Here is a 27,850-nt window from a genome sequence, read left to right on the forward strand (position 1 = left end):
TCATTTAGGACCAACTAGATATCATAAGAAGTAAACTGGTGAAAACCCAAAGTTTATATAATTGTGGCAGCCATACTGGATGTCAGATCAGTACCATTTTCATTTAGGACCAACTAGATATCATAAGAAGTAAACTGGTGAAAACCCAAAATTTATATAATTGTGGCAGCCATACTGGATGTCAGATCAGTACCATTTTCATTTAGGACCAACTAGATATCATAAGAAGTAAACTGGTGAAAACCCAAAGTTTATATAGCTGTGGCAGCCATACTGGATGTCAGATCAGTACCATTTTCATTTAGGACCAACTAGATATCATAAGAAGTAAACTGGTGAAAATCCAAAGTTTATATAGCTGTGGCAGCCATACTGGATGTCAGATCAGTACCATTTTCATTTAGGACCAACTAGACCATGGGATGAATGTGTGCAAAGTTTCATTTCAATCCTTCAAGTAGTTTAGGAGGAGTAGCAATAATCTTGTGCTGATGGACAGATGGGCAATGGATGATAAACCACCTCAAAAGTTCTGGTCTAATCAATGTGCCATCTAAGAATTATCATAGATTTCTATAAACAATTATTATACAAAGGGGATGGCACGAAACAAAAACATAATGAGATTTGCTTATACTTAATGATACACTATATGAACCATACTACTGATGATTGACATGTCAACATTTTTGCTAACAGTCTGTCCTCAATATTACATATAAATACCACATGATGAACATAAATACCACATCATTACAACACATGGTAAGTGGCATTTGTTTGAGAACCAAGTCTGAAAGGTGAACCAGATTCAGAGGTATACCTGTGCGCAAAGGCCACTTTGCATTTTTGTCAGATCAGAATGTAATCGTGTACAGAATGTATGGACTAAAGTATCTGTTGAATACAATAGTTACTGTAGCAGCTACATGACTTTATGACTTTTAAAGACCTGATCACAACATCCAAACATGAATACCAATACTGTCATAATGATGATGTCTATGTCATGCAATCTGCCAAAAGCATGTTAAATTTTGGTGATCTAGTAACAGAGAAGAAACAGTTACCTGACTGGCATCCTGAGGAGAAAGGGTTGAGGATACATCAGTGTCTCCTGAGAAATAACTTTTGTCCGTTATATCTGTACCTTGTGACAGCTTGGGCCAGGGATCAGAAGGTGATCTATGTGCATATGGGGACTCTGGGACAAGTTGAGAGGAATCCCCATCCTCTTTCTCCCTCTTAATGAATGGTTCATCCTGCTTGGTTCCAACGGAATCTGAAAAGATAACGGGTATGTACGGTACTATCTGATGGCTCAAAATTAATGGAAAATAATAAAACTTTGCCAGGCTCATCAATTCTAAGAACTTTATTTGGCATGGCTTGCACAGATAGTTCTGCACTTGTGATCTCAACACAACTCAAGCTGCCTTACTACTATGTTATTCTGGTCTCCATAATGTTCTCCCAAGTACCACTTCATCTCCAGACCCTAATGTTTGAATTTTGATCTGCAACCCGCTATACTCTATATACATCATAGTGGAAAGGGGTCTACATGTAATGTGACAGGGCAACAGGGTCTATTCTAGAACTGAAAATTTAAGTGGAAATCCCCCATTATTTTAAAACAAAAATGACAAATTTTCAAATTATTGGAGGGATTTCACAAAGATATAAAAGGACAGATGACAAATCTAATGCAAAATTTTAATAACTGCAGAAGATTTTTCTCCATAATTTTAAGAAATTACAATGAATCATGCAATCAGGTGTCCAAGAATACACCCCGGATGTCCTAGAATACACCCTGGATGCAGATACAGAGTTGTATTTATTTTCAAATTTGTTGTCCGAAAGTGAATCCTATGCCATCGTACCTTGAAATCATGGTAAAGAAAAGAAAGAAAACCTTCACTGGTGCAATTTTTGTATGCAGAATTCCACTAAATGTCCTATATACAGGTAAGATCAATGTATGTTCATGGTGGCCCTGGCATGAAATAAGTGGGAAATCAGTCTCTGCCATGTAATTCTTACCAATGCTGCATCTTAATAAGGGGACTGTGTGGGCCCAATGGCTCACCTCTATACAATGGTCTAAAAAAGTAAATGCAGTATTAAGGCAGGTAATTTGAAATGACAACACCTATGTCAAGACGATCTGCAGATATGTGGTTGAAATTTTGTGGCATCTGGCACGTCATTACCTGTGTTCTACTCTTATTAACCCAGTTCAACTGGATGTACTTAAAATCCTTCACAAAAAGGTCAGAGATGCTCATGTGTGAACTCATCCAATTTGGTCAATTACTGTCAGGAAGTTTTGGAGAGAAGGTTATTAAAAGAAGTAAATTGTTTTTAATGTAATAACAACAACAGTTGTACATGATGGAGATAAGTATCAGTTAAGTTTTCCACCTGGTTGCTATGGATGCCACACAATTTCTAAGGGATGCCACCCCATATATAATATTAGCACATCATATCCAAAGAAACATCTCTAGAAAATTTCATTGAAACTGACAAAGTCATTCTGAAAAATTAAAACAAAATAGAATTTCTACCTCGTTGCTGTAGAAACCATACAGCTTCTAGGGGTTCCACCCATAACAAATTCTGGCAAAGCATAACCTAAAAACTGTTCCCACTAAGACTGATCAAGCTTAACTTCACTACTCTGGAGAAAACAAAAATAATCTATTCCCCCCTCTGGCTACTATGAAGCCATATTCTTTCTAAAAGAACTAATCCAAATATACATGAACATCTGGTAGAATATGTCCTTTGATAAATTCTAAGTTTCATCAAAACTGGTTCAGGCATTCTGGAGATGAGTTTAAAAACAGGTTTTCCAAATAGCTGTAACAGAAAACACGCTGTTTCTGGGAAGTCACAATGAAAACAAATTTTAGAACTGTCAAATTGTTAATGCAAACTTCAATTTAAAAAAATGTTTCAGCCACACTTGAGAAGTTGAAAATAGGTTTTCCACATGGTTCTTATGAAAGCCACATCACTGATGCTGGAATTACCACACATTCAAATCTGATTTAGCATAACCAAAGACACATTTCAACCAAGTTTTACGAAAATTAGCCAGACCTTCTGAGATGTTTACACAAGTCCCTCAAAAGAACACCCTATCATACCAAAAATATTTCCATAAGTAGAAGCATAACCATTTTTATTTAGAGCCAACTTGATATCATTGAAGTTTTCTGCTGAAAACCCCCATGCCAGCATGACTTTCCAGACACAAGAAGTAGCAATATCAAGAATTTCAAGATGGCTGCCATGGCATCTATATAGGAAATTTGATGGCACCATTTTCATTTATATGAAGTTTTCCAGTGAAAACCCCATGTTGATAGAACCATCCACTCAGGAGAAGTGGCAATAATAAAACTGACAATCAGACCTGGCAAAAGACAACATAAATCTGTGTGTAAAGTTTCATGGCAATTCTCATTAATTTAGGATAAGTAGCAACAGCGAACTTGTGCTAATGTACTGATCAATGCTGCATATTGTTATGCATATTTAATTTATGTTGTGTCCTTAAATTTTTCCATGGTTGTAAGTTGTAAAGAGAATGTTTATGTAACAAGATTTCAAGGTCAAGCATTGTTTACAGTTAGACTAGGTTTTTCTGGTGGAAATCTTCACATTCTGTTATGTTATAGGTCAAGTGAAAATGCATATAAATAGAGATTTGATAAACAAATAATTCATTCCTACTATATAACAGTCTGGAGAAATCCATGATCAGTAATTTGAGAGGAATTATTTATTTAAAAGAATTACTAAAGTGCTCATTCACTTATGGACTTCTATACATTACTGTGGGATTATTGTGAACTTATTCAAAGATTCTGGTCTGCATCACTGTGATACATCAGGACTTTCAAGACTATTGGAATTCATTCGGAACCTTTTTTTATGTTTGGACTTGTGATAGGACGCTTAGGATTATATGGGATTTACTTAATGCAATAAAAGTATCTTGAATTTTCACTTTGTATTAATTATTGAGAAATAAAATGCTTGCTGATTTTAATTAAATTGTTGGTTTCAATTCCTTTCTGTTACAATTTCAAAGGGGCTCTACTGCATACATTTTCAAAAAAAATAAGTTTGCTTTCACTTTTTGTTTCATTCAAAATGTCAAAAAATCTTAAATTTATGTTTAATCGAACAAGGATGGAAAATTGCATTTAAAGCTGGCCAAGCTTCAACATACGTCGAGGTTTCCTTGTTACAAATAGAGCTTGACTATGCTAATAAGTGAAGCTTTATAGGAGTTTTATCTAAAATAAGTGAGACAGATGGAGCCACAGTCATACCAAGTTTCCTTTACAAGATGGCCCAGTTTAGTATTCATCCACCTAAGAAAGTCCAAATAATGGTGTACATATAAAATGAAATAAGTGCCTTGTCATGCATAATAGCACAGATGCACACATATATCTATATGTATACATTGTATATATATGTACACATACACACACATATATATATACACACACACACACACACAAACATACATAAATACACACACACTCATCTATTCACTCATTAATTTGTTTTGCAGGTACGCATCAAGAAAGATGCCCCGCCCCCTCTAATTAGTTGCCATGGTTGGGAGTAGAAATGGTGAGAACAGCTTGTCTGAATCAAGTAATGGGTTTTATAAACCTAAATGTGGAAACTGCAAAATCACATAAATAAACCAATTACAGGGGTGGATCCAGCATTTTTTATATTGGATGTACTTTTGATAATGTGAATATGTTGTTTATTTTGTTGAAAATGACCACTTTTTCAGGCTCTACCAATGCAAAAATTCATGTTTGATTAGTCTCTCAACAAAAATTCATGTTTGGTTAGACTCTCAACAAAAATTGATGTTTGGTTAGACTCTATCAACAAAAACTGATGTTTGGTTAGACTCTATCAACAACAATCATGTTTGGTTAGACTCTATCAACAAAAATTCATGTTTGGTTAGACTCTCAAAAAAACACTGATGTTTGGTTAGGCTTGACAAAAATTGATGTTTGGTTAGACTATCAAAAAAAATTAATGTTTGGTTAGACTCTAGAAACAAAAATTGATGTTTGGTTTGACTATCAAAAAAATTGACGTTTGGTTAGACTATCAACAAAAATTCATGTTTGGTTAGACTATCAACAGAAGTTCATGTTTGACTTGTTGATGAATGATATGATGCTTCTATGTTAGCGATTTATTAAGGATATGACAAATCTTTGCTCTGACTTGTTAAGGATAGAAATGACACATCTTTGTTAGTGACTTGTAAAGAATAGATGGCACATCACTGTTGATGACTTGTTAAGATTAAAATATGACACAGATATGACACATCTTTGTTAGTAACTTGTAAAGGATAGATGGCATATCATTACTGATGACTTGTTAAGTCATTAACCCCTGGAGGTTTTTGTCATTTTTGCCTGAAATGTGAGTAGGAAACACATTTTGGGGGCTATTTCTGAATACATCCCAATATATCTTATATAACTTCCAAGAGGTTTCCCTGTTAACCTAATGCCTAGTTGCATTAGAAACATCGTTTTTCATAGGCTATTTCACTCACGCATGAGCGTAAGGGTAAAAGTTCTCGGGGGGGGGGGGGGGGGGGGGGAATTAATGGGCCAATCATTTTCGTATTGAGACCACTCTTTATTCCAAAATGCCCATCTTATCCTACTTTTTGCAAAGGTTCGCCTGTCTGTTTGCAGTTAAGAATGGTCTGTCTTAGATCTGAGGCCAAAAAGTCTCAAATCCGGACACAAAATCACATTCCGACCATGAGCGAATTTTGGGTGGAAAAAAATTGGGTCCAAAAAATTAGGTTTTTCCCTCTGTATTTTGTAGTGCAACTAGAATGTCCAGATTATTTGGTATCATTGTAGAGCTACGTCTGACTACCTTTATATAATACCACCCACTTTAGTGTATCATACAGAGCTCGGCAGTAGGCTACTACCTCCTGACACGTAAACGTGTCTCCAGGGGTTAATGAGTTAAGAATAAGATATGACGCAGATCTGTTGGAAACTTGTTAAGGATAGATATGACACATCTTTGTTAGTGACCTGTAAAGGACAGATGGCACATCACTGTTGATGGCTTGTTAAGGATGGATATGAGATATTTATTGGTGAACGTTAAGAATGGATATGACAAATCTTTGTTGGTGACTTGTTATGGATAGATATAACACATCTTTGTGGCATTTAATGTAGCTAGTATTGTTTTGGGAGGTGGGGTATGTGAAGTAAAGAATAAAAGTCCCAACAAAAATCATGATTTAACAATAAAAAACCCTTAGCTCAAGGTCTGACATTTGCTTACGACTTTGCCATGATTTTTCAATCTTTCTTGGCCTTTTGGGATGGGTTAGTGGGGTTTACACACACTGTAACCATCCCCCCAAACACACAGAAACAAAATCACAGTATACCAACCTTTTTTTAATGCTTTCATTCCTTTACTCAATCTCTTCATTAACAGACAGATCTATAAACTGGTGATGACACCAGGGATTTTAAACTTTTAAATATTAATGAAAGCCATGACATCTAATTTTTAAAAATGAAAGAAATCCCTGATATATACCTTCCCATCATAGTCACCTTATTAAATGTCTCTGACAACATCGGAGTTGTACAAGTCTACAAATGCACACTCATGCTGACAAACAATTGGCCTGAATTAAGAAAAGAAAATAAAAACAAGCAACAACAACTAACTTTTATTCTCATTTACCATGACTTGTTTGGTGACCTGATTAAATAAAACTGCTCCATCTGACTTTACTGGAAATGTCAGCTGATCAGTTGTTATGTAATTGAGGCAGTTACATCAGGTTGTCATGAAATGAGGCAGTTACATCAGGTTGTCATGTAAATGAGGCAGTTACTAGGGCATAACCGACTTTTGATCCGGAAATCGGATTCCACCGGATAGTATGAACTTCCGATTAATCGGAGTCGGACAAGGCAGGAACGACCGATTCGGATAATAAAAATAATAAAGTTGAATTTCTATAGCACCGTGTCTAACACTGCGTGTCATTCGATAGTGCGTTAATAAAGTTAAATAAGAAGTCAGAAAAGTCCAATATGGTCAACACAACGGGGTGAAACGATAATACTTGTGTTAGACCGAAAGATTTAAATTTATTAAAATATATAATACAGTCCTACCCGTTTATGTCAACATCCTCAATAATGAAGGCATAATACTGAATACATTGACACATGCTAATGAGGTATTAAAAGAAAATGATTCCGCAAGAGGCCAACTTTATAGGACCAAACAAAAGCCTATTTTATTTTTATTTGACCGCGACATTAAAGCATGGCGGCAAGATCAACTAATTGTTGAATAAAGTACAGGATGGAACTGGCCGCTTGCCGACATAAATGATTAAGGCGGGAAAATAAAAGCCTGGCGGCAAGATCAACTAATTGTTGAACAAAGAATGGGTCGGAACTGGCAAAAAAATAAAAAATTTCATGGATTCTTTGTGGCTTTGAACTTCGTTGCATTTTGCTATAGTCCTGCCATATCCTTCCCCTTGTGACATCTGTGTGATATGCAAAACGTGTGTAACACGGTTTAAAAAGTTGATTTGAAAAACCTTTTAATTTAGCATTTCCGATTAATTGAATCGTATCCGGAATCGGAAAAATTTCATGCCCAAAATCCGGAATCGGAAATCATTAGAAAAATGCTAATCGGTTATGCCCTAGCAGTTACATCAGGTTGTCATGTAATTGAGGCAGTTACATCAGGCTGTTATGTAACTGAGGCATATACATCAGGTTGTTATGTAACTGAGGCAGTTACATCAGGTTGTCATGTAACTGAGGCAGTTAAATCAGGTTGTCAATGCAATTGAGGCAGTTTCATCAGGTTGTCATGTAAATGAGGCAGTTACATCAAGTTGTTATGTAATTGAGGCAGTTACATCAGGCTGTTATGTAACTGAGGTAGTTACATCAGGTCATGTAATTGAGGCAGTGACATCAGGTTGTTATGCAGTTGGGCAGATACATCAGGTTGTCATGTAATTGAGGCAGTTACATCAGGTTGTCATGTAATTGAGGCAGTTATATCAGACTGTCATGTAAATAAAGCAGTTACATCAGGTTATGTAATTGAGGCAGTTATATCAGGCTGTTACGTAATTGAGGCAGTTACATCAAATTGTCATGTAAATGAGGCAGTTACATCAGGGTGTTATGCAATTGAGGCAGTTACATCAGGTTGTTGTCAATTAATAATTATTGTTTAAAAACAACAGAGTGGAATAAAATAAGTTGAATGAAAATCTATAGTTTACTGAAAGAAAAAATGATTATTTTAATAAATAGTTGGAAAGGAAACTGGTTAATCATGGAAGGCTAATTCAATCATTGAAGCAAAAGTAAATCCCGAACCAACAATGACACATTTTCTGGTACATATAATAATTAGGTACATCAATTAGTTTTTTCCTTTTTTTGGTCACTTGTTATTTGAATGCTCTTATATTAATTTCACAAATATATGACTGCCACATTAATTATCAGGCTTGAAGCATTAGTATTTCAGGATCCCTGGGAATTACTATAGCTGCTCAATCTTTTCTTCAAAATGGAAATAGATGAAAATCAACAAATACAGTCATGTTGCAAGAAATGTAGCTGCACTGTCGATAAATCAATTTTCTTCTGCCTGCACAGGACCAATAATCCTAATGGAATACTGTATAGCACACATATTTAGTGGTAGATAGGTTTAAGTAATTTCATGTTCTCTGAATGAGATTGCAAAACAGTAACTGCCATAATTTATCACCATGACTAAATAGCTAGGTACGCTATTGCTACAATATAACTAGCCAAACTGAAATTCTGTATTTAAACAAAATTGCCAAGATTATGACTCTAAAAAATACCAGAGATGCAGTGATAGATCAAACAATGTACCTGTGTTGGTGTTCATGCCTTGAGGCAAGTCCTTGACATCCTCCTCCACCAAGGGAAAGGGACTTGCAGCACCATCACTCTCGGGTTCAGAGTCCATGGGGTACAATCCTTTGTCTTTTGTTTTCTGATCAGTAGTGACACAGTGGTCCTCACTTTTGTCTTTTGTGAACCCATTAGAAGATGGACCACTTTCTCCATTAAATGCTTCAGGATTAAAGTAGGAACTATCTTGATGAGGAATTTTCAAATGAAACTGATGGGGAGCATTCTCCACATCCAACTTTTCAAGCTTAACTCTAGATGAGCAAATACTGATGTCAACTTCACTTGATAAATGTACATCATTTCCATGGTTATCATGCTTCCCTTTGGGCAAACACAAGTCTTTTAAACCAGATTCTTCTTTCTTGGTCAACACCTTACTGATTTTCACAAGTGATTTATCATCCTCTTTTTCTGAGCCAGAGGCCCCTGCTTTACACTGTATATTTAACTTCCATGGCATAACTGCTTCAGACCTAGACTTCATATCATCTGATTTACAATCATGTTCTTCCTCTGTTAAAGAGTGTACATGTTTCTCCTTTTCTTCTGTAAGTCTTATTTTCTTTCCTTCAGCCTGCTTTTTCCTCTGATCTGCCTTTTCCTCCTTGATGTTCAAAGAACTAACTGATGCACAGTCAATTTCACTGTCCAGTCTTTGTATTGCCACAATGACATGTCTGCGTAGAATGCCTTTCCCAGCATAGGTCTCTTTGATAAGCCTGCTATCTGGTGAGGATAAATAGGCACATGTAGCACAACTGACTGGAAAATTATCTGGTTTCGATTTCCAAACATTTTCACGAATGTTCTTGCGTTTAACTCCTGCAGAATCAAGGCTTTTGTTGTTAGTTTTTTCAGCAACTGTCCCAAGGACTTCATTATCAAGTTCCTGATCTTTTCTAAACTTCTTGCTGGGGCTAGATGGTGTCTCAAATGGAGTGTTCCTTTCCTTGAATTTAATATTGCCACCACTAATGTCACTATCCATTTCAAACCAACTAGCATGTACTTCCACTTTTATACTTTCTTCATGCTTATCATTAACAAAAGATGATTTATTTTTACTTTTTTTGTCTGTAGACTGTCTGCTAATGTTGCCTGTTTTGATGGGCGAGTCCAACCGCTCCAGGGGAACAACAAGCCTCCGGGAACTGTCACAATAAGACTTGAACTCCATTTGCTTCTGGCTTGAAACATTCTTCTCATTATTTTTCAGTCCAAAAGTAGCTGTCTGGGTGAAATTTAAATCATAACCCTTCCAAGATGTACTGGCAAGATTAATATGTCCATCATCTATTCTAGTTAAGCGAACAACCGGCACCAGGTTTTTCCTTTTCTTGTGATCAGAACATTTTAATTTCCTAATCAACGCTTCAACTTCTGGATCTACTTCATCCGCATCCTTTGGCAGTAAATCTTTGCTATCATCATTACATGTCTCACCTTGATGTTCATCCTGATGATCGGAAAATTCTTTGACAGCCATCGTCTTCTGTAAGCCTTTATAACGATATGAATCAGATGAGCATGACGTTAGCCTCTTGTCAACCCCTGCCTTCTTAACAGTGTCAAACTTTTTCTTTCGCAAATCAGTATCTGACTTAATCTTTCCTGAAGACTGTTGTTTTGAGACATGATTAAACCAATGCCCTGAAGGACCAGCAATGGGAGATATGTAAGCTAGTGGTCCTCCTAATGCATCTGTCAATCCCCTACTTTCAAAATTCATCACCAGTGTGGAGTCTCCAACTGTTTTATTGTCCTCTTTTGAAATATTCAACTCACTATCAAACTTCTCACTGTTATCTGCTGTTACTTTTTCTAACAATGAATCCAACAAGTCCTTTGAAACTAAACTATCTTCTTCTTCACTCTCAAAACAACTTGTTTCACAATGTATTCCAGATTGTTTGGAAGGACTTGGGTTTTTCTTTTTAACTTCACTTTTGCCCTGATTTGGACTAAGACTTCTCTTCCTCACCTTTCTTTCAGATGGTTCCTCAAGTGAATTTATGTTCATGGGCATATCACCTTTCTCTTGTTTTTCTCCTGAGTTTATTCTTTGCAGCTTTATGATAGGTACCTTCCCATCCACTGAGACTGGATCTGATCTTTGCATGTCTCTCTTCCTCTTTCCAGATGCAACTGAATGTTTAGGCATTCTTTTTTCAGCTTGACTTTGAATTCCATGTACAGACTGTGTATTGTCATAGGAGCCACTACAACCAGGAGTAACCTCAGTTCTCAGTTTAGCCATCTTGTTCTCATATATTGTTTGTGAACTACTCGACAAATGCCCAGCATGATTCATTTTAAGTAGTTTTATGGTTGGTATCTTTCCATCAATTGGTACAATATCTAATGTATTTTTAGCAATCTTTCTCTTCGTTGCTGGAATGGCATGTTTTGATGAGCTGGGGTGATGGCTTGTAAAATCTCTAGATAGTTGAACATCACTTTCATCTTGCATGTTCCTATTCACTGTATTAACGTTACCCACGTTAGTTTCTTCTAAATTAAAGTCTGCATGTGGCTGTGGACATGATGTGCTGCTGGAAACAATACTTTCAATAGAAACAGACTCTGACAAAACCCCAGTCAGTGAAAATCCAACTTTGGCTTTAACAGATACTTCATCCTTTGTACTTAGTTGATTTGATTTGCAATCATCAGTCTGTAAAGCTGGTGCTTCATTCTTGTTTTCCAACTGCCACTCCTCTGCTGTTTTTTCCTCTTTCTTTGATTTGTTAACTTGGACCATTTCCTCTTCCAAGAATGGTTTCTCATTTCTGCTCTTTTCAAAAAAAATACTTTGATTAACTTGTTCTTCAAAAGACCTCTTCTCTTCTTTATCATCTTTTCCACTTCTCTTCCTAGACAGACTTGACACTGGTTCAGTCAGCTTTACAGCCCATGACCTTTTTGATTTATCAGATAGTTTCTTGTCTTCTCGAGTTGTTTTACTGGATGGATTCAACATAAAATCAGCAAGCTTGATGATTGGTTGTTTAATCTCTCTAAATTGTTGCTTTGAATCTACATTCTTCTCTGTCTCATGATCCCTTCCTACAGCATCAGTCACTGAATGTCCTTGATTTTTCTCCACCATCTCATTGTCAGTCAACTGTGAAGACCCAGGTTGAGAGTCTGAAGAATCTGTGTGTGTTGGCTGCTCTTTAGAATCGGTCACCTCCTTTATGGACAGACACCTATCAGAGCTAAGCATCTTCTCCTCAAACTCTATTTTTTCTGCTGAAAGGCCTGAACAGGAACTATTTTGAGCATCCATGGCAGATGCCTCTAATGCTGATCCAGAGCTCTCAAGAGACCCGTACTTTGTATCCACAACTCTGTGAGACTTTTCTAACTTTCCAGAACAGCTCTTTGGTTCCTTACCTTGTTTGTCTTGTTCTTCTTGAATTTTCCACTTGCTGCCATTGTTTACTTCTCCCTTATCATTAATTATAATCTTTTCATCAAAACTTTTTTCATCAGTTGATTTGGCGATGCCAAGAAAAGAGGTTTTGGAAATACATTTCTCTGAAACTTCTATATTACCACTGGAACTTGGTGACATTTCATCAATATCTGCACAGCTTTTGTCAGTGGCTACACTTATCTGAACTTTATCTTGTTCCTGTGCCATGACTGGGACAGACTCTTTTGTGCCTGAAATGTTTTCTTTTGCATGTGCCCCTGACATGCTAGACTTGTCAGATGGTATGGACGCTGACTCAGGACAATCACTGTCTTCTGAGGAAAAGATTATCTGACTTTTCCCACTAGAGACAGCATTAGACAGATTCTCTTCTGAGCTAAAACTTTCTACATTCAAACTGTCGCTCTTGTGATCTGTTACAGCATTCTCTGAAATACACAAGTCATTTGCCTTATTAGGTTCATTGTTAATTAATATATCTGATAACTCCAAAGTTTCACATGCCTCATTCTCGAAGGAGAAACCAAGCGGTGAGTTGGAAATCGATGATATGCCTGAAGACATCGAGACTGTGACATCTATTGGCTTGGTCACATGTTCTATATCATTACTATCCATACTGCCCTGCAAAGACTATCCAACAGTAAAGCTGCAGTCAAATGATAATGGCTAAGTGAAGGTGACCTTCCCTGGACACTAACAACAATTCTGTACATCCACCAGGTACTGGGGCACTGCCATCATTTATCGTATGTATCATAAGACAATATCACAGCTTACAACTGATCCTGAAATGGAAAAGAATTCACTGAGTAACTCCTGGCACTACTTTAAAACCTGTTCAGAGAAGAATGATAGGCAAATAAAAGAAGTCTCTGTGTGTGATCTGGATTTTTAACGTAGTTTTTATAAAAAAATCAGTCATATAACTACGATGTCTGCAGTGTGACAGTTTATAGTGATGTCTAGCACTGGGGCATCATGCCATAGACATTTAGCATCATGTCCCACCCAGTCACATTAACCTGACCCCAGGCCAACCAGTCCTAGCACTAGCCTCTTAATGCTGAGTGCCAAGCAAGGCAGCTACTAGTATCATTTTTATAAGTGTCTGGTATGATTTGGTTCAAACCTGTGACCTCCCACATCCAAGGTGGATGCTCTAACCACTAGGCCACTGGAGCGGTCTTGATTAGAAGAAGAGAGATAGCAAGCTAGCATATAGAAAATGAATATAATTAGTGAAACACAGACTACATATGAAAAGCATTTTTCATTCAAGGCAATGCAACAGTAAATACATTCCTTCTATGTTTTCTTCATTTTTTCCATTCAGTGAAATCCAACACATTAATTCTGTCATAGAATTGTATAAATCCCTTTATTTATTAAATACATGTACTCAGATTTCATGTTCCATGTACAACAAATACCCAAGGGTAATTTATGTATATTGTACAATATTCTGAAACAGTGAGTTCGGTACATCCTATGCCGCATGTGCAAAGTGCTTTCAATGGGAAAAACCGACATTCATCAAGCGCACAGATGATGTAGGGCTACACTGTGTGTGTATAAATGCCTCACCATAGGATGAAATCTTACATTACGGAATGTCTTGTCCATAAGCAGTCTACTGAAGATTTGCAAATCTTCATCTGTGAAGGTATGTGAGTTACTTATTAATTTCTTATGTATATTATAGGTTATACCTATTGTACTACCACATTTTTGTATATTTTCTATGTAACTCCAGCTTGCAAATATTTTCTATTCTTGTATGTGACTTAACAAGAGATTTATATTAGCAATAAAGTTGCATTTTATTAAGAAACGTTTAGTACCATAGGATTCTTATCAGGCACTGGTAGGTTCACTTCTGAACCTGTTTATTGCTTTGTAATGTTGTGCCAATAATGTAATTTGTATGGCTTACCATATATAATGTCATTATGTGCTATAGTATATTGCCTGTGCCATTCTTAGTACACGGTGTTAAATTTATTTTCAGGTGATCAGAGCTGACCGTGGTGACCAGAGCCGACTGTGGCAGATGTGGAGCTGATCCATAGTGATCAGAGCTGACCATGGTGGCCAGGGTTGATGGGGTACCAGCTGTAGAGCTGACCATGACGGCTATGGTACTGGCCATAACAGCTGTGGAGCTGAGGATGGAGCTGGCAACGAAGCTGGTTGAACGACGGCTGTGCAGCTGATTGAACAGTGTGTTGCTGGTTGAGTATTAGGCTGATTGCTTGACTGACCAAGAAACTGTATGGTGGTTGGTGACTACGTGTAATGCTGACTGCTTGATTGACCAGTGTGACTGGTAGCCAAGTATGCTAGTGACAGAGCGTTTTGTGTAACTCAATACATGTAATCTTTTAGCTGTGGGCTAATTTTGGGGTTTGTTATATCCAGTGTTTTGGGACTGTAAAAATATTTTGCACAATATCTGTCCCATCATTTTATCATTTTACTATTTGAGTAAAGTACCTCATTTTTCACTATTTGAGTGAATACATAAATGTGTGTGTGTGTGTGTGTGAGATTAGGATTTTTAATGTAGCTTTAACAATTTTTCAGTCATATTGATACAATGTCTGCAGTGTGGCAGTTTATAGTAATGTATAGCACTGGGGCAACATGCTGCAGGCATGTAGCATGACGTACCACCAAGTCAAATTATCCTGACACCAGGCCGACCAGTCCTAACACTAACCTCTTAACGCTGAGCATCTAGCGAGGCAGCTGTTAGTACCATTTTTGTAAGTCTTTGGTATGATCTGGCCGGGGTGCCAACCCATGACCTCCCACTTCTGAGGCGGACGCTCTAACCACTAGGCCATCGGAGCGGTCTCTACTATATGAGTAAAGTACACCATTGTACTATTTGAGTAAATCACATCATTCTCTTCATCGTGTGAAATTACTGTGAATCATTAACCTTTGTCCTTGTACTATGTAAGGTCATTTACTTGTATTCACATTTATGTTATATTATTAGGTTCATGCGGATTGTGTCAATTAGTCCAATATTTGGATCTTCTACACAAATGTATTATTCATTCTTTTTCCATTCAAGTCATTCATCAATAAACACTGTATTTGTATCACCATCAAAAGTATAATGTTAACCCGTTTATCTTGTTACAAATTCTATTTTCAGATGCACCAGGACTATATTGCTTATTTTAGGCACTAACTTAATGCAGTACAACATCATGATGGATGACTATTTTTTTGCATTCACATTTATGTGCTACTAACTTGTTAACAGTTGTTGGTGTAAACAGCTGTTAAATGTTTGCTAAAGATGCACCAACAACAAAACAGACCTCTTTTTGTTTATTCTATAAGGTATGAAAAACATATCTAGGTTAGAAAGAATCTTGAGCATTGGCTGTAAAAGCAATGAAATTTTTATATAACATTTAGCATTCTGACTTGTATGTTGCTTCAATAAATCCACTGTCCCTAAATATTTTTGATCATCACAATTCCAACAATCAGTTTTCATGTACATTTTATGCTTCTCTGACTTACACATGTTGTCATCCCCTTTGAAAAGAAAAAGTCATCAGGAGGCTTGACAGTCACTTTAACTGTTTAAAATCATTATATTTTTATATCTGAAACTGAAAGCTTGGGTTAATTGTGCAATTACCATCATATTTACATTAGCCTGTTGGAACTTTAACAATTAAGCTAGACTGTACCACTGTTCCATTTATTATGCCATTGATTCTGTGCATGTAAGTATTACATAATTAAAATTTAAACTACTTTTTAATAGTAGTAATACAGTTACATGCTACTATTGCACTGGTGAATTAACCAAGTAGAGTTAGACTCATGGCCTCAACAACTGGATAAAAATGCACTTAGCGTTACTATAGGAGTGTTCCATACTGTATGCTGTTATGTGGTTTAGCCACACATGTTGTCATTACTGGACCCAAAAAGTAAATGCCTTCACTTGCTGTACAAAAGATTGAAAGCAAATGAAAGAATGAGAAAGACAAAAGGCAGCTCTCAAAACATCATCCAATGAGTGATAAAAACAAGACAATGATGCATTAATAACCTTCAACCACTGGCTTTCATTCTCATGAAAGTAAGATCTCATCAACATTATCACACAGTCAGTGCGAAACCTAGGTGTTACTCTCGACAGTACTCTCTCACTGCACCAACTTGTCATGAACATATGCAAGGCTGCATATCTTGATATAAGACGCATCAGCTTCATTCGCAAATATCTTTCAGTTGATGCCATTAAACACTTGTGTTCATTAGTCCTTTCAAGACTGGACTATTGTAACTCAATTCTGTCTGGTTCATCTCAATATCTACTCCAGAAACTACAAAAAGTTAAAAACACAGCTGCTTGGATCATCTTTGAGTACCATGATCAGAGCATACCTCCCCCCTGATCTATACCCTACAGTGACTATCCATTCGATCCAGAATCAAACACAATGTTTTTTTCTCTGTGCTATGTTTCACTGATAAACTCCAGTCCAACAAACCTATCCAACCTCACCCATGTGTACACACCAGCAAGATACTTATGCTCCTCTTCTGACAAATGTATTCTCATTATTCCAACTATGAAAATGAAGTCATATATATGGACAACGTTCTTTTACATACCAGGGCCCAGCAACATGGAACGAATTGCCCACTGAACTCAGGCACAAAGACATGGTGATCTCATTCAAGAGTGCTCTTAAAACTCACCTATTTCGACTGCAAGAACAAACATAAAGACCTAATAATGTTTCCTACCTTAAATATTTTCAGCATGTTTTATGTTTTCTAATTTCATGGTGTTTGTTTTTTGTAATCATATCATTATACGTTGTTTTTTATGTTTCAGGTATTGTCTAATGTTGTAAAGCGCTTAGCTTGTAAAGATTAGGCGCTATACAAGGTCCTCATTATTATTATTATTATATGGTGATGGACTTTTAAGCTCTGATGACAGTTTGGATGATACGCCTGGAAATGGTTGTTAATGACATCATTCCAACCATATCCATCTCTTTTTTTGAGGAAGCTAAATAAAACCTAAAGGCATTAACAAGGCAATGCTGTCTATGTTGATAAGCCCCATCTCAGATACAACGGAAAATGGAAATCTCGTCTGAAAAAGGAGCCATCCAAAATCCTGGCTGGTATAGAAGAGAAACCAAATCAAAGTTTCCACTGAACCATGGACATCCCTTTGACAAAGCATAAATTTCACTCCTCCTCACTGATAAGGAAAGCAGGAAAGCTGTTTCAAAAGTAAGGTTCTTGAAGGAAACTTAATTCAGTGGTTCAATGGGGATGGGGGGTAAGATGACACCCAAAGAACTATCAAAAGGTTTCATTAATGAGAAACAAATTGGTCTCTAAAGCCCAAAATATCCAATGAGCATCAATTAGATAGACAAGAATCTGACCCGACATCAGAAATCCTAGAAAACTTGATAGTTCTTGAATGGGCTGCCCTATAGCCATTACTGGTTGATACATAGTATTCCCTCCCCGTGACATGAAAGAGAAAAAAATTGGCAACTGTTAAACAGGGACAAACCGGATCAACACATTTCCTACTTCACCAATAACAAAAGATTTTCCATTTAGTAAAATACACTTTGGAGTTAGATTGCTTCTGGGCCAGGCAATGCAGTTGGCAACTGGCTCGAAAATCACTCTTGGCAGATAAATCATTTGATATGAGACAAGTATAATGTGGTGGTCCTAAAATAATTTGCAAGGAATTGCCAAAGCAGATTTTGAACCATGTAAGTTAGTCACCTTGCATCAATCTTTTTTACTGATAGAAATGAGTATATGGGCGTGCTATAGCTGCCTCAGATGAACTCTCAATTTAAGAATGAAATGGCAAATGATTAATAATTATTTACCATTGTTGAACATTAAAGTAACTTGCATAGGGTATCATTTTGTATCTGTTCTTCACCTCTTGTATCGATATGGAAAAATTAATGATATATCGATTAATCATTTCACCTGTAAAGACTTCAAGTGAGCCACTTCAGCCCCAGTAAAGGCTGTGGGGGAGAAGTAATGCTGATTGGAAGTACCCAAAATGGAAATACCTCCTGACCCAGACAAAAACCAGATGTATAACGTGGGCCAGGAAGATAGGGAAGTGAAGGCATACATGTAGTGTGTGTGTGTGTGTGTGTGTGTGATTTGGATTTTTAACGTAGCTTTAAAAAAAGTTCAGTCATATCACTACAGTGTTTGCAGTGTCACACTTTATAGTGTTATCTAGCACTGGGGCATCATGCCGCATACATGTAGCATGATGTCTCACCCAGTCACCCTGACACCAGGCCGACCAATCCTAACACTAAACTCTTAATGCTGAGTGCCAAGAAAGAGGCAGCTGTTAGTACCATTTTTGTAAGTCTCTGGTATGTCTTGGCCGGGGATTGAAACCACGATCTCCCGCATCTGAGTCGAATGCTCTAACCACTAGGCCAAGTGAAGGTATAGTATGAATCATGAAGATTGTTAGCACTCTATGGTCTTAAACTAAGTAACATAAAATGCAAAACTGTCAAATTTAGTAAAACTCAACAAATAATGTATTTCCCAAAAATACAAGGTGAAAATTTAAAAGGAAATTGCAGCATTGTGAATGAAAATCCAAATAATACTAATATTTTATCAAAGTCCAAAAGTTGTTGTTGTTGTAGGGTTTAATGCCATTTTTCAGCACACAATAGGCTATACATGGCTGCCAGTATTAATGGTGGAGGAAGAACCTGGGAACACCCCAGAATAAACCACCATCCCATGAGAAGCTACTGGTAAGCTTTCTCACATACCCACAAAGGCTGAATCCGAGACTCGAACCCATGCAGACAGAGGTGAGATGGCAGTGATCTGTAACGGATAGCGCTTTAGACCACTTGGCCACTCGAAAAGTAAAAAGTGTTCCAAAGGAATTCCAGTGCTGAATGTGCTAATGTGCCAATAGTCTTGGAGGAGCTAAAGTGCCAACAATCTTAATGTATCAGTGATATAATCTAGAATGTCCCTGAAAGAATTCACAATAATCCCAAAATAGTGATGTACTTCAAAAGTTAATGAGTACTTTATAATTCAAATGAATAAATTTAAATAAAAGATTCCTCTCATATAATGACATTAAACATGAACACAACTGAAATTAAAGAGAGGAATAAATACTTTTGATGAAAACAATCTTTAAAAAACTAGCTACAATGTAATAAGATGACCAGGATGAGGGTCAAAAGTTCATTTCCATAACATGCAAAGTTGTGAAAAAGGCCAGATTATCAATAATTTTAATAAAGAACAATGCAGCCATCAGGAAGACCAGAGTTTTTCCATTGGAAAAAACAATGTCCTGAATTCAAATCTAAGTAAACAAGTTGTTTGCAATTGATCATTATCTTAAAGTATAATCTACACTCATGGACAAAAAAGTTAGCTATGTAATATTGTCATGTATATCTATATTATCATTTATAATTATAGTTTGTAAGGGTTAGTTAAAAATATTTAAAATACTAAATCTGTTATCAATGTAAGTTTGCACTTTATAGATGAGTTATGCATCAATTGCATAGATTTATTCATAAAGTTCCATGGCTGATCTGTTGTTGTTGTTGTTGGGTGTGACGCCATTTTTCAGCACACGATAGGCTATACAAGGCGGCCAGTATTAATGCTGGAGGAAGAACCCGAGAAAACCCCCGAAAGAACCACTGACCAACGAGAAGCTACTGGCAAGCTTTCTGACATACCCACATTAGCCGAATCCAAGATTGGAACCCAAGCAGACAGAGGTGAGATGGCAGTGATCCGTAACGGAGAGCGCTTTAGACCACTTGGCCACTTGGGGTCCCCAAGGCTGATCTGCACTACTGATCCAAATTAACATCATGTGACCTAACTTCATTACACAAGTTATGAAAGACCAAGCTGACCTAATTTATGATTGATCAGTGTAAAACAGCTGATTTTGTTTATTCAATCAGATTATTCTAGAATTTCCGTATGACAATCTCTGTAATGTGTACTAGTTTTCTAAATAAGAGAATTGTCATGTAGAATTAGTCATTCTCTGTAGTATAACCTGTCTTGGAACTTATTCAGTTATATAGAGAGAACTTCATTTACATAAATTATTCATTGGAATTACACTGCCCAATTGGAACAATAGCTGTCAAGGAAATACTGTGAATTTACTCAAAGACACCTGGATATTTTTAGTTTGTACAGATAATGTCAATTTATTTAAAGGCACTTTGGGATTATATCATAGTAATTATTCTGTACTGTTGATACATCTTTACAATACTGACCATCATTTGGAACTCATCTGGATTACTTAATACTTTTGGAAATTATAGAACATTTCAGACTTTAGGATTTCATACATCATACTGTAAATTATTTTTAATTCTTTCACAATGTATTTGAGGGAAATAAATTATATTTTAATTTTTACCAAACTTGACGATTTCACTCTTTTTTGTAATTATTTTAAGACACTAGAGTCATAACAATGTTATTTATAAATTACACCAGCAATCTACAATCATGGACAAAAAAATGGCCTAGTGGTTGAAGCATCCACAAGACTTATAAAAATGGAACTAGCAGCTGCCTCACTAGGCACTCAGCATTAAGAGGTAAGTGCTAGGAGTGGTCAGTCTGGTGTCAGGATAATGTGACTGGGTGAGACATAATGCTACATGTCTGCGACATAATGCCCCAGTGCTATACATCAATATAAACTGCCACACTGCCGACATTGTAGCAATATGACTCAAACTGTATTAAAGCTACATTAAAAATCCAAATCACACAATATGGATATATACATAATAAGAACCAAGGAAAAACCCCAGTTGTTGGGCCTTATGGCATCCATGACCCAAGGTGGTAGATTTAATTTTGAAATGTTAGAAGACATTTGTGTGAGGTGGAAAACTTTTCTCCTTTTTAAAACACCCAAAAAATTGTGGAAACAGAATCCCAGACTTTGGTCTTTTCTACCATCCCCATGAGACCTTCTGAAGAAAGGCTTATTCCTCTTCCCTTGGATCAACTAATTTGGACTGATGAAAAGAAATGGCAGTTCATGAAAGAAGAGTTCATTTCTAGAAACAACAAAACTTATTGTGGAAAGGACCCATACATCACATGTCGTGCCCAACAAAGCCTCTGAAGGTCTCTCCAAATGGAGATAATCCTAGCATCCTCAGGTCCTTAAGGTGTTGGACACAGCTTTAGGGGAAGTTTCAAATGCTTTTCTTAAGTATAACTTTAAATTCTTTTTTCCCAGATCACATGGCACTAAAAAATGTTTACCAAATCATTTTGTATCTGAGAAGATAAATCATCTTCCATCTGACTTATTATGAATAGATTAATTACAAAAGTAAGCAACTACCATATCTTAGGCCAATATCTTTCACCTCACACCCCAACATAAATGTCAAAACATCTAATGTGGGATAAGAAAGGTCAGAGGAAACTTGGACTAAGTCTATGACATGCAAAAGCTGGATCTTATAAACTGAATGAAACTGTTAGAGGTTGAAACTGTTAGGTTTATACAGATAGAGAAGATAAATGCTGACTGGTTACAACTAAAACTGTACTAGTCATTAGACTTACAATTATGAAAGCTATACTAGTCTGATAGCAAATTTACTAATCCCAAGCTAGCAGACTACCACTATTTTAAGCAAAATATGTAAAGATTTTGATCATTTGAGTCTCCAGTTTATAATTTATAACCAAACTGTCACCAGGAGTCCCTAATACTGTCAACTTATTAGCTTTTCAAACCAGATGCCCTCAGTGTAAACAAGCGGACAGAGTGATCATGTCCTTTTCTGGTTTCTAGAATAGACCATTAAAGAAATGTATTACACTGGTCAACAGTGAAATCATTACTGACTTGAAAAGGCCCTAATCTGTAGTATTTTGGTGTGCCGAACACGAATATAACCGTGAAAAATTTGTATTGGCTCTCGTTTTGAAGATATTCATATACCTCATTTTCTATGTTTCACTGTGTAAATTTCTCCAGTAGGACTGCAGCAACATCCGGAATAATGATGTAACATTGCATAATACCATCATGCTCACATCATCCACAGTTGATTGCATCATTTTCTGATGCAATGCAATACTAATGCCATGCGGCTGCTGAAGTAAGTTGACGTCAGCAGTGTACTATACATGTGTAGGCCTATTATACTAATGCCAGGCGGCTGCTGAAGCTGACATAAGCAGTGTACTATATAAAGCCCAATCAGATAGGTTCAGCATTTAAAATATTTTAGACGTTGTGCGAGACAGTTCAAGCTACTGTTACATAAAACTTATTATTTTATCCATTTACGTACAATAAAGAACAGTAATGCCTCGAAAGTGTGTTAATACCGCGGACAATTTTTGCTATATTTGTGGGGAAGTGACATTTGCCAACCAGAAGAAAAGTATCAATTCTCAAGTGAAGAAGGCATATCATCTTTACTTCGGATGCAAGGTTGGTGACCAAGACAAGCCTTGGGCTCCGCATATATGCTGTGCTACATGTACAACACAGCTTTCACAGTGGTTGAATTGCAAAAGGTCATCAATGCCGTTTGCAGTCCCAATGGTGTGGAGAGAGCCAAGCAACCACCTAAATGACTGTTACTTCTGCTTGGTTCCTCCTCTTTCCGGCGGAATAACGAAGCGAAAGAAGTCGAGAATAGTCTACCCAAACATTCCGTCTGCATTGAGACCAGTTCCACATGGTGAGGGACTTCCTATTCCAGAACCTCCAGCAGAATATTCTCTTGATTCATCTGACGAAGACAAAGGTGAGTCGACCTGTTCTTCTCCTGGTCCATCAGCATGCAGTGATCCAGATTTTCACTGTGGTGCATCATCAACCCCACACAGAATAACACAGGAAGAACTAAATGACCTGATTCGTGATTTGGACTTATCAAAGAACAAGGCAGAATTGCTAGGATCAAGACTCCAACAATGGAATCTTCTAGAAGAAGATGTCACAATTACTGCATATCGAAAGCGCCACCAGCAATTGGAGCCTTTCTTCAGAAAGGAAAGTAATCTGATATTCTGTTCCGATATTGAGGGCCTCATGAATGCTTTAAAAATCACTCATGACCCACAAGAATGGAGACTATTTGTGGACTCTTCGAAACTGAGTCTCAAGGCTGTGCTTTTGCACAATGGAAACATTCTTCCATCTATTCCAGTAGCATATGCTGTCCACATGAAAGAGACATACGATAACTTAAGGCAGCTACTGAATTCCATTGAGTATAACAAGTACAGCTGGCACCTCTGTGGTGATTTGAAGGTAGTTGCCCTTTTAATGGGACTGCAGCAAGGATATACAAAATACATGTGTTTCTTATGCGAGTGGGATAGCCGAGCAAGGGAAATGCACTACATGAGGAAGGAATGGACTCACAGGCAGAATGTAGCCATTGGAGAGAAGAATATCCAACACCCAGCTCTGGTTGAGGCTCAGAAAATCTTGCTACCACCCCTTCACATCAAACTAGGTTTGATGAAGAACTTCGTGAAAGCCATTGACCGGACTTTGCCAGCATTCCGATACCTGCATGAAAAATTCCCTCGACTCAGCGAAGCAAAGATTAAAGAGGGAGGTTTTGTGGGTCCTCAGATTCGAGAGCTTTTCAAAGATGACCGGTTCAACAACTTGCTGGAAGGTGACGCGAAACAAGCATGGAATGCTTTTCGCCTAGTTTCTACAAACTTCCTCGGAAATGTTAGGGCAGAAAACTATAAGGAACTAGTAGAAGACATGTTGATGAAGTATAAGAAACTTGGCTGCAATATGTCTCTAAAGATTCACTTCCTTCATTCCCATTTGGATTTCTTTCCTAGCAACTGTGGTATTGTTAGTGATGAACACGGCGAACGTTTTCATCAAGATATCGCAACAATGGAACAAAGATACCAGGGAAAATGGTCCACTACAATGCTGGCTGACTACTGCTGGACACTCCTCAGAGATGCTCCCGAACAGCTGTACAAGAGACAGGCGAAGAAATCTAAGATGTAGTCAATGACTTGATTTTTTATAGGTAGGCTATTACAGTTGACCTTTTACTATTGGAATGCATTTCGTTATGTAAACATTAATTTCTTGCAGATTACAAAAAAACTAGAGCCAATTTTGCAATTTGACTGTCATATTCGTGTTCAGCACATAAAAATTGATAAGAATTGACTAATTTTATTTCAGTAACATGACTTTTGTAAAAATTTGTTGTCCAGTGTTATCTGTATCCAATATTTGCAGTGTCATGTTTTAATATTTCTAAAAATAGTTTAACAAATATAAAGGAAGAACTATTGTAAACATGTATTCAAAGAGACGTAACCCCAAATGTATGGAATTATTTAGATTATTAAAGATGGCAAACTACATCACATCTGTTGGTTTGAGAGCATAGTCACCCATGGAAATATGGCTACTGTGTTACTAAACAAACTCACATTTGATTTGAAACACCAAATAGCTGGCTTTGTTTGGTATCTCCTGGAAAGAAGCAGGTTATTAATTATAAATTGATGAATGAAATGTCTAAGTTCTGTGCATTTTTTATATTCTCTATGCTTTGTGTTTTAAAAAGCAGTAGAGGGGGTACAAACAAATGGGAATGTGCAAGAATTATATTGTTGCATTGACAAGATTGTGTGCCAGATAAAAGAATGTGATCCACTGGGATATAAAAATGAGTTTATTTTATGAAGTGCAATAGCTGTTGTGGGTAAATCTGGCTTCACTGGTATAATGTACACATCACAATCTTGACAGGTCTGGTCAGATCACAGCTCTGAAATAATCTCCACAAGTGTGTTCAAGTTTCATTAGACGAAAAGACTCATCAATAATGCCTGTAGAATATTATTTACATTTATTATACAGGTCTTTCTGCAAAATAAGGTCCTAAATTTGCTGACTGCCCAAAGGATAATAAGTTTTAGTCTTAGTCTAAAAAGTATCTCTTACCCAAACGACGTCATCAGCCACCATATTTATGGTCAGCTGGCAGATTTAACGTTGACTTTATATTGTGTCTAGAAGCTGAAATGAATTCATTAAATCTCAAGATACTTTTACGAAAATTACATACATAAACAGAATGCAAATCAAGCTTTCTGTCAGTATCTATATTTGTGATCTATAAGGTGACTTTGCTACAGTGTGCCTTGTTAAAAATATTAAATTTTGGTGATTGCATATAGCAGAAACTGCTATGTTGCCTGTCGTTCAGGTAAAATGGGCATAATATTGTCAGCTACTGACCTTATTGGGAAGCATCTATACCTGGATGTAGTCCTACAATGTAAGACATAGCACATGTTGTTTTTGTTTTAGTGCTGTCTTACTATCCAAATAACAGGCTTGTACAGCATGACATCAGAACGAGTAGTCAACGTTTCAGGAATATCTCACATGTTTGGCAGCATATATTGACACTCTTCCACTAATTTATGTGTAATTAATATACTTACTGTGCTGTCTTTATCCTGGCGGAATGAAAATGTGAAACTAGCAAATGAATACATTTTCATGTTCCATTGACATACATTTTGAATTTGTTGCAATGCAATGGTAGTCGAGGTATGCCCAAGTATGTTTAAGTAAGTTCATGTGGCAGATATGTTTCTTGAATGAAACGAAACATTGCCTTTCAGTTCCAATCGGCATAATAAATTTGTTATTCGTTTGGTTAAAGAATTATATTTCAACTTATCCCGGTTTCGGCATTCCCAGCTTTCATCACTTTCAAGTCAACTGAAATGTAGGCCTGCAAAACTTGAAAACAGGTCCATTTCTTTTGTGAGAATTTTAATTCGTTAGATAAAAGACATCAGGGTAAGTAAAGTCTGACAAAAACTTTTACTTTGTAGGAAGGCGTCGTTATTGGTTGCGAGTTGTGTGTGATATTTTTGAAATTCTGACTTTCGTTATACTGTTAGTCTGCATCAAAACACGCTACACAGCGCCGTTATTTAGGCAGTAAGACCCATCACTCCCCAGAACAAAAATGTCCGGAGATGTGTCTTACGTTGTAGGACTACTACCAGTATACCCGGATGTAAAATCGGTCCTATTGCAGCTAGACATAAATTTACATTCCGTTTCTGTGATTCAAAGTCCGTTTAAATGGCAAAATGAACCCGTAAATAATAACATACAATACAGCAAAAACAGTATGTCAGTTACTACACTTATAAAATATAGAGCAAAGTGAAATTAGAGCCAGCCAACTCACAGTGCAAGGTATGGGAAAAACAAAACTAGAAAAGTGACCAGCATTTGAACATTGCAACATGCAAGCAAATAATTTTCTGTACATAATTAGTCCAGGTTGCTTTCGACAAGATATGCGAATATTTACCACAAACCAGCTGACGAGGGCCAACGGTTTAGTTCTGTTGAAAAATGGTGGACACGAGCTAGCTTGCGTAGGTCCATATATTTAATTTACTTCCGGTTCCCTGAAACGACGGTGAAGGGAACTGGTAGTCCGGTTCCCTGTTTCATATGTGAGACCAAAACTTAAACCACGTTTAGAGTCGCGCAAGACAGGTAGCATACGAAGGTAGCTTACGAAATTGGGAAGCAGACTATAGTTTCACAAGCCCGTATTCCAGACAAAAACAGCTTTTCAAATTTTTAATCAAATGTTTTTAATACTGGATTTAGTTATTTTGGTACGGAAAGATTCAAAATACGTAAAAATCTATATACATCAACCAGAGACGCTCTGCACTTGCATTAGCCTGGTTCCAGGGACGTCACATAGTCGTTAAGGGGGCACTCACCAGTCATTATATACTTTTGAGAGAGTGCCGTATATAAGTTGTTTGCATATGAAACATGCACAGTGGACAGAATGATGCCATATCCCTATCCTATTTTAATGTAATGTGGCTGACATTTCTTTGGATATTTTACTTCTGGAAATTGTACAAGATCTAAGCACACTGATAACTAAAATGACTGCTCCCTTAAGATAAAAAATCAGCCTGAATTGGTCTAAAGTAGACTATCTTTAGCACCTATAAAATAGGGAAAATTAATTTTGCCCAACAAGATAATACCACATTTGAAAGTGTAATGGATGAATTACTACATATATCAAATGTAAAAAAAAAAACGAAAAAGAAAGCTATCGGCTCTTTACAATTTACCTCTGAAATCCAGGAAGTGAAAATGACCAAGCGGAGCTAGTATTTTTTGAAAAATTGCACATCTGGAGTAAGGCTAAGCTGTATACTCTAT

The 27,850-nt window shown here is 36.9% G+C and overlaps 1 protein-coding gene across 2 annotated transcripts in view; it reads right to left on the bottom strand.

Annotated features, from left to right (window-relative positions):
• The window catches only part of LOC149774326 (uncharacterized), a 69,100-nt gene extending 42,005 nt beyond the window's left edge, over positions 1 to 27,095 (bottom strand). For both annotated transcript variants that reach the window (XM_089945444.1, XM_089945445.1), the window contains exons 1-3: positions 26,964 to 27,095; positions 9,012 to 13,283; positions 1,071 to 1,282 (exon numbers count right to left, since the gene is read on the bottom strand). In XM_089945444.1, coding sequence (XP_089801570.1) covers positions 1,071 to 1,282; positions 9,012 to 13,113 — 4,314 coding nt within the window. In that variant the 5' untranslated portion in view covers positions 13,114 to 13,283; positions 26,964 to 27,095. The remainder of the gene's footprint in view (positions 1 to 1,070; positions 1,283 to 9,011; positions 13,284 to 26,963) is intronic.
• Positions 27,096 to 27,850: the final 755 nt, after the last annotated feature.

This window comes from Sinohyriopsis cumingii, unplaced genomic scaffold (assembly GCF_028554795.1).
Source record: "Sinohyriopsis cumingii isolate HCF-2022 unplaced genomic scaffold, ASM2855479v2 utg000349l, whole genome shotgun sequence".
Taxonomy (NCBI): Eukaryota; Metazoa; Mollusca; class Bivalvia; order Unionida; family Unionidae; genus Sinohyriopsis; species Sinohyriopsis cumingii.